General features: G+C 39.3%; 1 protein-coding gene across 1 annotated transcript in view; it reads left to right on the forward strand.

The window, feature by feature from the left end:
* Window positions 1-4734, forward strand: part of KCNK9 (potassium two pore domain channel subfamily K member 9) — an 86874-nt gene extending 82140 nt beyond the window's left edge. Inside the window, exon 2 of the mRNA XM_027721164.2 lies at window positions 3421-4734. Coding sequence (XP_027576965.1) covers window positions 3421-4262 — 842 coding nt within the window. The 3' untranslated portion in view covers window positions 4263-4734. The remainder of the gene's footprint in view (window positions 1-3420) is intronic.
* The last annotated feature ends 5990 nt before the right edge of the window (window positions 4735-10724 follow it).

The following is a 10724-nucleotide window of genomic DNA, read 5'->3' on the forward strand; positions in this document are numbered from 1 at the left end:
GGTGCTCCACAGTCCAGAACTGGAGCAACACTCTAAGACATGACATTTCTTCTTGCCAAGCTGTTCTTCTTGATGCCAACCCAGATAAGCTCTGTCATGAAGGCCTAAGGAGCTGGGAGGCGTTATAAAAGACAGAGAGAGAACTAATGACATTGCCTCCAATCTAGGTGAGAGTAATTTAGTCTGTCCTTGATCATTCAAATTACATCTAATTAAATATCAGACAAACCTACTGGCTGTGGTCACACTGCTGTACTGTGGGAACCTTGGCAAACTCCTACTAGAGTAGTACAGACAGTATTTACCTAGGTGTGGTCCAATGAAAAACTCCATCTATACCTTTCTCATTATCTCAGTTTGTCAGGGGATGCATTTCCTATACTCAATTCTAAGGTCTTCTATTCAATCTTCTTCACCACAGAAGAGAAAGAAAACCTGATGTCACACTTAACCTTTCCATTTCTCTTTAAACCTTGTGTTTCTTATGGATGACACAGAGTCATCTCTTTATACTCTGCTAAAGGGCAGGGGCATTCATGCAGAGGAAATTAGGATGAATTCAGGTAGCTGGAATCTGCTTCCAAGGCAGTTGCTTCTGCCTTTACTTGACGCAAGTAAAACCCAGCTGCTTGGAGACTGACCCCATGAACTGTGTCCTTTCCTAGTGTTAATGATCCCTTGTGCCCCTCTTCCTCTGGCGGTTACCAGCCTTCCCATTTTTTCCAGAGGCAGTTTCTGATGTTAAGAAAACAGTGATTTGTTCTAGATTTGAAATTTACTGAATTTCAGAGAGCATTCACTGCCGCAGTTTGCTTTCCATGAGTTACTCTGTATATTGTTGGATAGAGAGTTGAGTCTTTCTTTGATGTATTTTCTCTTGTATTCCCTTATTTCAGAGAGTTGAAGGCAATGACTAAGGTGCCTATTCCTTAAAACTGTGCTGTATAGGAGAAAGATGTGACTCTGATCCTCTTACATGAATCTATTTGTAAAGTCTTATTCCAGCTTCATGAATAAAGTCCTTTCTTCACCCCAGATTCATGGTGAGAAAACAGTAAAAAAGACATTCATCTGATATTAGGGAAAGTGAGAATGACTTGGGGTAGAATAGAAATCAAAATTTCTGGATATTCTGTCTACCTATGTGAATTGGAGGGAAATTAAAGCCTGCTGGTGTCTGTGCTTCCCTATCTGTAACACAGGGATATGGATATATTCCTATCTTATCGGATATATAATTACGAAGTCTGTGACAAATCTTAGAAATTCAATTGTGAGATAGTGTATAAGCATATAATATTAATGTTTTATAATCTCCCTAAAGTGTCTCTGGGGATATCTTTAGTGAGAAGGATATAGTGATATCAAAAGAAATCTTTTTTCACTCCAATAATTTTTTTAGAACCCAAAGTGAAACTTGTTTCCGCCAACTGCTATCTCTGCAACCATCTGGAAAATCACATTTTCTGAAGCTTTCCTTCTCTTTATCATCTGTAACTAAAGCAATAAAATGGGAAGATGTTCCTGGTTTAATTAACACCCCTGTAGTTCAAAAGCTGGTCTTAGTAATGAGAGGCAATTATAGGCTTTATTGAGGGACAGTCAGGTAGAACTAACCCATCATCAATCTATTGAAGACACTTCCCTTTCCAGGTAATTTGGAAACTGCTTTTCATGATGAACAGGCTACCTGGCTCAATACAACAGGTGAATCTCTTTCTTTTGTAACCTGAAAAAAGAACCTCCTATTTTGAGTTCTGTGCTTCTTTTATAAATTCATTTTTACATCCCAGCCTTCTGTCAACAACTAGCAACTGAGCTATGGAAATACCTGTTGCTTTTTGGAGGGAATTCTTGTCTGACTTTCTTGTTTTATTTTCCTTGTCCCCTGTTGCTTTACATTTTGAAGGTTAAATCCTTGTGTTCATGTTTTAGTTCTAGTTAAAACTGCAGACTCTGTGGTGCATCCACATCGTGAGGGGTATGCGGGGTTCTGGTTCCTGGACTCAAAAATGATGTGGTAGAGCTACGGAAGATCCAGACAAGGACATTGAAATGTTCCAGGGAATGTGACTTCTGCTATATGAGTTGAAATGGCTGTGGTAGATAAGGTAGATGTAGAACTTCAGTACTGGAACTAAGGGGCACTAGCTGAAACAAGGAGATCTGCTTGAAATTATAAAATACCTTTTTTACATTGCAGATAGTGAACTTCTGGAATTTGTTGCCACAGGAGATTGAGGAAGTATGCAGTGTCAACCGTTTCAAAAAAGGATTAGACAAATTCAGAGCAGCAAATATATTATTTTAGATATATTAATCTTGAATTGAGTTCTGTCCCAAGATTTCTATTATAATGATTGTAGAGAAATAGTTGTCTACTGAGAATAACTTATTGACTGTTTTAGACACTTCTGTGTACACAAGAGGAGCTGCCTTTTTGAAGTACATTATTTCTACTCACAGACTTTAAAGGGACTCTAGATAGTGGTACCCATATGGTCAACACATACCATGGCCAGGTGGGTCCCAGCCATCCCATTTTGGAGACTTGGTACCATGCCTCAGAACCTCAGCTATAAGGAATGTAGATTTTTAAAGCAGTGTGATATGAAAAAGTGAAATTATGATTTCAAAACAGCCCCCCATTTATGGTTTGTTTTAGAATAAAGACTTAGCTATGATTTTGTCATCAGTAAACTATGCTGTAAAATGTGGTACATCCTCTTTCCTGGATTAGTTTAACATCCTGGTGAAATTGACTTTGCAATTCTGTCAAAGCTGCAAAACTATGGAACAAGCTGATAAGTTGTTTATTCTTCAGTAATGAAAGACAGAAAAAACATTAAATCCCTAAACTCCTATGGTGTTCCAGCAATGACTTTCATAAGATGTCAAGGAGAAAGGCTTATTCAGTATGGAAGAGTTTGAAAAGGAATTTATTTGGTTCGTGCATCTGTGGATGTTGTAACTCCACACTATCAGCAGACACAGAACTTGAATGCCATGAGTGTACTCTGGTTTTGGGACAGGGCAACTACTCTCAAAAACACAACAGGAAAGTCCATCTATTTCCAAAGTTTCCACTATTGCATGTGATACAGGATGGACATGAAACTTCTTCAGTGAATTAATGTGATATAATCTTGTTTAGGAGATTGAACATTGTTTGAGGTAGGAGAGATTGCCCACTCTTTCCTCTTTCCCATTTCTGTGTGAACAACTTTGTTGTGTCTTATTTACTTCAGACACAGGATGTGGGGGAGGAGGTATCAGAAGATCGTGTGACTGCAGTGTTCCTGTAGCTTTGGATCTGGCTGTGGCATCAGAGCCTCTGTGATTCACGTGGCTTGTGTGAAGGGGGAACTGTAGTCATCACCTGCCTTGCTGACTGTGCTGTGTTTTCATCCCCCCTCCCAGGTTACGGACATGCTGCCCCAGGGACGGACGCGGGGAAGGCCTTTTGCATGTTCTACGCGGTCCTGGGGATCCCACTGACACTCGTCATGTTCCAGAGCCTGGGCGAGCGCATGAACACCTTTGTCAAGTACCTCTTGAAACGCATCAAAAAGTGCTGTGGGATGAGGAGCACCGAGGTCTCCATGGAAAACATGGTCACTGTGGGTTTCTTCTCCTGCATGGGGACACTCTGCATTGGAGCAGCAGCCTTTTCCCAGTATGAGGAATGGAGCTTTTTCCATGCTTACTATTACTGCTTTATAACATTGACTACGATAGGGTTTGGAGACTATGTGGCCCTGCAGACCAAAGGGGCCCTTCAAAAGAAGCCTCTCTACGTGGCTTTTAGCTTTATGTACATTCTAGTGGGGTTGACAGTCATTGGGGCATTTCTAAATCTGGTTGTTCTCAGGTTCTTGACCATGAACAGTGAGGATGAGAGGCGGGATGCTGAGGAACGGGCGTCCCTGGCAGGGAACCGCAACAGCATGATTATCCACATCCAAGAGGACTCCCAGCATGGTCGGCCACGGTACAAGGCCGAAGTAACAGACCTTCAGTCAGTTTGTTCCTGCATGTGTTACAGGTCCCACGAGTACACCAGCCGGGTGGTGTCCCACCAAAATTCTTTCAGCTCAAAGCTGAACCCCCAGTACTTTCACTCCATCTCTTACAAGATAGAGGAGATCTCGCCAAGCACATTAAAAAACAGCCTTTTCCCATCTCCTGTCAGCTCCATCTCACCTGGGTTGCACAGCTTTACAGATAACCACAGGCTGATGAAACGGCGAAAGTCCATTTAAAGGGATTTGTCTTTTGCTTTCCTTGTTTTCCCCAGTTCTTCTCTGTTGTTTTGGGTTCTTTTGTTCCTTGAGTGAGACAGAGTGAGGCCAAAGGGAGTAGAGCAAGCCAATCCTCCTCTGAGACTCAGCTCTTGAGCATGAAGCATGGATTATTACTGTTCCAGCAAAGTATGCCTTACATTACCCCCTCGGTGGATGTCAGAGGATTCAAGGTGACGTGAAGTGGGTACCAAATCCAAAGTTGCACACACAGCTGGGAGCCTTCATGTGCCACTGGCACTCCTGACCTAACAAACTTTTTTTCCTCACGAGCAGGTTGCAGCGTGGGTGTGTGCTTTGCGTGTGTGTCGGGTGTGTGCGTGTGTGTGTGCAATTCCACAACTAGTGCCATGTGACAAAAATTAAAGCATCAGGTATTATTTTTTTTTTTTTTGCCCTTGAAGCAATTGTGTTCCAGCCTGCTTTTTAGATTGCTTCCAAAAAGGGAGGGTGGGAGGGGAGCCAATTTATTTTGGGGTTTTTTTGCCAAGACGAGCATGCGCCATAAGCAGTCAATATACCAGATGTATCATGATAAATTTTTTAATGCTAGATTTTAGATTGTATTAACATTTAAAAAAGGCAGGAAAAGATGGATCATTTTAGCTTGCCAGTTCAAAATTAAAAAAAAAAATAAAGCATGCACTTTGTAAAACTGGTATGCATAATAAAACACAAGAAAAACTAGCAATGGAATTAATAATCAAAAGCAAATAATCCTATTGATTTAACTATATTTAATTTTAAAATTTTCAACTGTTCCAACAATTTGAAAGTGGAATTTTTAAGATAAATTGGGAGAATTGTTGGAACAAAAGAGTGTATTTTGTTATTTTAATTTTATTTATAAATTATTATTATTATTATTATTATTATTATTATTATTATTATTATTATTATTATTATTATTATTATTATTATTATTATTTTATGCAGCAATTACCTGCATGAATAGGAATTATATTTTTTGGAATGCTTGGTTAAGATGGGTATAAATAGGAGGATGTATATTTTTTCTTATATAACAGTGACAGGGCATTCCTTGTTTTAAATAAAAACTGAAGATGATTGTCTCTAAATGCTTTTGATTTGTAAATAATGGAAAGCCTTTGTTGGTCTCAGGAAGAATTCAAGGGACAGTATCTTGTGTTTGGCTCACTGGGAACTTGTGAGATTAGATGTGACATTGCTTTTTTTGCTAGGCAAAGGCAAAATGCATTTAGCAGTAATGGGCAAAAATAGCTTTACTCTAGTGTTTGGAGGGTAACAGTGGGAGTGGTTGCCTTGGCAAGTTGTGGTGGAGGATGTTGAGACCATGTTTGTAGAGCTGTTCCTTGGACATTGTCCATCTCTCGGTTGTTCATCTGGACCAAACAGACTTTATAGAACTGAATTAGAGGCCTAATCCAGCTCCCCTTTAAGACAATAGGAATTTGCAATGATTACATGGGATTTAGTGCTTTTGGAGATTTATCTTTGATTTTACAAGGGTAGGACTGGGAGTTTTATAAACCTGCACCTTTGTCTCTGATTTAATTCTATCTTTTGAATTGCTTTCTGTGTTAATTTGCCATACAAACCCCATCTCTTTTTGGCACTAATCACTTCCTGCCAATTCTACCATTTCGTGCTCTCAGTGTAAAAGCAATAATCCTTTTTTTTACCCTTAAAACTAGATGGTGTGTGCACAGCTCTGAGCTCTGTGTGCTGATGGATGTTGATATCCTTTCAAAGAGGAACCTATAAGGAGCATTAATAGGGAGAAATAAGGAATGTCATTCCTCCTCTATTCTCTTCTACTTGGCTTTAAATTATTAACTATCAAATATATTCATGTTCTTCACGTCTGCCTTTCAACAAGTAAATGAAAAGCAAGTTATCCATGACTTTGACTCCTCTATGCAGCTTCCTTTGAGCTTAGAAATTGCTGTGGCATGAAATCCTCCATTAAGGTTAGTGAAGAAACATCTTAGGATTCTTAATGAGGATCGATGAGGATGGACTTTTTCAGAGTAATGTGTGGGGCATGCTGGGGGCATTAATGCTGCGCTGCCAGTACCGTGTCCTAAGGCAAATGCTCATGGTAAAAGGATTGAAGCAAACATACCTAAAAAAGCAGTTTCAGGATGTGTTAAACCCCCTCTAGTGTTTACTACCTAGAAGCTGGTTCCTGTGAGAGTAGCCCACGGGGTTCACAGTGCTCTCCAAATTCACTTGCTTCATCTTTGCCTGTGTCATCCCTGAAGTGCAAATAAATGCAGATCTTTTTTGCTGCTATGGAGATAAGAAAACCAATGCCTGGAATTTAGACGTCTATATCATGTGTCAGGTGGAATTCTGTCTGCCTGGCAAAGGAGAATTTTTGTAACAGAACTTTTAGTGAAACCTTTAAACAGAAAAAAAGCAGTTTCATCTTATAAAACATTGGTTAACCTTTTTTCTCTCTTCCTTTAAGAAGAAATCGATATTTCTGCCGCATGTAAAAATAGTCTTTAAATGTCCTGTAAATCATGTTCAAAACTTCACATACATTATTTGATTTGTTACTAAATCTTCCCTCTGCAACCACATATGAAGAGTAAATTTTAATACTTGGGGTATTTAACCAGGGGAGAAACTTACCTCAGCATGTCGTGGGTTATCTGCCACTTAGACTCTTTACATTAAAACTCAGTGGCTTTATAATAGCTCTGCTTTAGCTTAGTTGAAGTTTATAGAAGTAGTTGAAGAAATCTGTATATGTTGATATGAAGGAGCCAGAGTAGATGTCCATAGCCATACTTTTAAGTCTAAAAGCTGTAATGAGTGTGTATGTGGGAAAGTGTTTTGCTTGAATGTATCTGCATTCCTTGTATAAAGTTCTGGGATTTTCAAATATGTTTTTTTATTTTTATTTTCTGACTGAAGAGCCCACAGTTCTGTCCAATCTGTTCTTTTGTTACACATAGGATTTTGAAGTGGCATGGAAACTCTTTCCTTTACAAGGAGACTCCTGCAGGACTTTGCTTTGTGAGCAGCCAGAGGCACAAGAACTCAGTAGACATCACACTGTAAACATCAGTACACCAGGCAAAATATGTCTCTCTCTTTAGTCATTTTCGTGGCTCTTGACTGATGTGTGAATACTGACTTGGTCTGTCTGGAACTGGAACAGACATCATCATGAAAGGGAAGCTTTCATCCCGGGTTAATCCCAGCTTTTCAGTTAGACATGAAAAATCAGTCAGTGAAAGGTGAGTTGACTTTTGTCAATTCCATCTGTGACTCCTTATTGCCCTGTATGAATAACAGTTTTCTTCCTACAACACTGCTTTTCACAGAATATTTTCTCTAGTATCTGATTTGTTTTATTCCATTTAAGACACTATTTCTTTCAGAACAACTTCTCTTGCTTGCTACTCACTCCTTTGAAACTCAGCTAGAAGCAGGTAGTAGTGGTGCTGCTTATGACTAGACATCCTAATGTCTGCTATCACTTTGTGATGCACTCTCATTCCCCAGAGTCTCATTTCCCCTACCCTTCTCTATTATTAAGCATTAGAAATAATAATAATAAATCAGATTAGTCTATTTATGTCACACTAACGTGCTCTTCATCAAAACAACACAAATTTAGCTCCCTGCTGTCGACTTTGATTATATAACAACCCTATTATCCTATCATATTTCATATTATCATCAAAGGGAAAAATCAGTTTGATCAGTGAAGCACCAAAATAGCTTTGACTGAGCATGCTGTGATATGAGAAGGAAAGAGGAAACTTAACAGAACAATGCAGGCACGAGTCTCCACTTGGTCTTCATTACTGTGTAAGGGAGATCCTGACTAAGTGGCACTGCTTTGCCAGAACTTTATACATGTATCTGCTTTACAGGGATGACTGTAATGGGACAGCTTAGAAAGTGTGTGTGGATGCTACTTCAAGAGTCCAAAATAGCTTCTAGGTAATGAATGGAGAAACGTACAGTGACCTTCAGCAATAGCGTTCTGTTTGAACTCCTCTGTAACAGCTCATTAGGACAAAATAGACATCATAAAAAAAAGAAAAAAGAAAAGAAAAAGAAAAGAGGGAAGTAACCAAATTAATCTACTGTATTGTACATTTTCTCATTAGTTTCCTAGTGGTTTAATCAACGAAATGCCAGAGCAGTAATCAAGATTATTGTGAATCAGACCTAAGCAAAGTAATTCCTTGTTTTCTCTGACAGATTTGAAAGTTTTTATTACAGAAAAAAAAGCTTGATTTGTTGCTGAAAGCTTAAAAAAAAAAAAAAAAGGCAGTCAGTGGAACCAAGGTGGAGAACAAAAATGTTCCAGAGCTATTTGGTGTCTACAGACCAGAGGGCAGGGTCTTGGGTGGAAGTAGCTTTTAGCTGAAGTTTATGTCCTCATTTAACTTTATGTAATATTCCTGTTCATATTAGGGTCTAATTAAGACAGTCATTGAAAATCTTTATGAGGAAGCAGGATGAGAGAGATGTGTTGGAGTGTGTCCATTACACTAATGTTACGGACTTTTTCATGCATATTTCAGCAAGACACTATTACTGACTGCAGTATTGCACAAATTACAACGAGAATCACACCACTGCTACTTCCATCAGCCAAAGATATGTAACACTCGGAGAACTGAAAAAGAAAATATTGCCTTTCTGACCAGTCTACCTGTCATCTAACTCTGATATAAAACTTTATTTTGGGTACTTCAGCAAGATAAAGCATTTGAAAAGGAATAGCCATCATAACGATTCACCAAAATTGAAACAAATGGAATAATGACATTGGACACAGAGAAATTGATTGCAGATGGCAGGTGCCCTGGGACTCCTATGCTAGTTAATCTGAGCTCAGAAGCTGAATTAAACCCAAGAAAAACTGATGGAACTCTTTGCCAAAATGCAGTTTTCAGTTATTTAAGGTGCGTATAATGAATATGGTAAAGGAATATTCACCCAAAAAAAGTAGTAGGAAGGCAAAAAGAAAATTGGGAAAAAAGAAATTGTTCTCAACAGCAGAAGTAGTTTTGTTATTTCCAGTTGAAACTGCTGTGAGATGATGCTGAAGAACTGTTACGCTTTCATCTGTGTAGAATCAGTCTGGGAGATTGACTGTCCTCTTCTCAGTGCAGGCCGACACCAGTGTTCCACTGACTGCTGCTGATAAGGAGATTTGTGGAGTTCCTGATTCTCCAATCAGGTTTTTGCTGCCACCTCCATTGAAACCAAGATTTTATTCAGCCAGTCCCTCCTGAGCAGTGCTGATCTCTGGGATGTGTTATGTTAATGATGCTATTTCCTCTTCCTGGTGCTCCCAAGTGCAAGAGCTCAGTAGGACATAAGCAAACTCATTCCTTATCTAAAGCCTGCTGTGGCAGGGCCTTCCTCTGAAGCCAATTGATTTGGTGCAATGCAATGAATCCTGATTTGTGTCCTTTTACTGAAACTGAAAAATTTTCTATTTACTATTAGATACCGTGTCAGTGTCTCCAACTGCTGCTCACCATGTTTCCTAAACCTAAGGGAGAGTAATAAGACCTAAAAACAACAGTCAACCTGTATAATTTATGCAGCTGTATTTTGTGTTATGGATTCCAGTCATTCAAAGCTGCCTGCTAATTTTAGGCTGAAAATTGTATCCCTGGAGCCTTCAGCCTTCATTTGTCTCTCCTTCTGTGAATATTGTAATTAATAAATATCCCAAAGCCCTCCTTCACCTTGCTTTCTGCGAGTGTAAGGAGTGCTGCCATGCATTAACACCCACAACAGCCTGGGAAAAAAAAGGGGGTGGCGGGGGAAAGATTAATGCTTCAATTTTATTGGTAATTAATATTCACAGTTCCAAGATGAGTTGTCTTTTAGTTCACTTTGAGAAATGTAGAGCAAACAACAGGATGATAACATTTATCATAGCTGGTGAATTCACAAGTGGAGCTGGCAAATACAATAATTGAAACTATGCTCTATAATGCATCTTCCTCATGCATGAGTTCTGATACCACTAGCCTGGCTTTGATTCATTGTTTATCTGGTCTGTGGAACAGCTTGCAGTAATTGCTGTATCCAGAGCATTATACTTGAGGCTAGAAGAGAGATCCATTTCACAGACAGCCACCCTCTGGCTTTCTCCATATTCCCTCCCCGCTTTCTACCCAGATATTAACTCATTAACTTGCCATTTCATGGACGTATGTTCAGACCCCAGATCACCGCATTCTGTATTCTCCCCCCTCCTCTATTAGGGAAAAGCATTATGCTACAGAACTACACCCTGGGGAAGGAAATGTTCCACTCTAATTACTACTGACAAAAGAAATCTACAGATTGATTAAAAACAATATGTGAGGAGTTAAATAGGAAATGTGATGTGCATAAACCTGCGTGGGTGAGATCCACTTCTTCCGTGGCTGGAATGCAATGCATTAG

This window comes from Pipra filicauda, unplaced genomic scaffold (genome assembly GCF_003945595.2).
Source record: "Pipra filicauda isolate LSUMZ 115617 unplaced genomic scaffold, ASM394559v2 scaffold251_size2273266_pilon, whole genome shotgun sequence".
NCBI classification, from domain to species: domain Eukaryota; kingdom Metazoa; phylum Chordata; class Aves; order Passeriformes; family Pipridae; genus Pipra; species Pipra filicauda.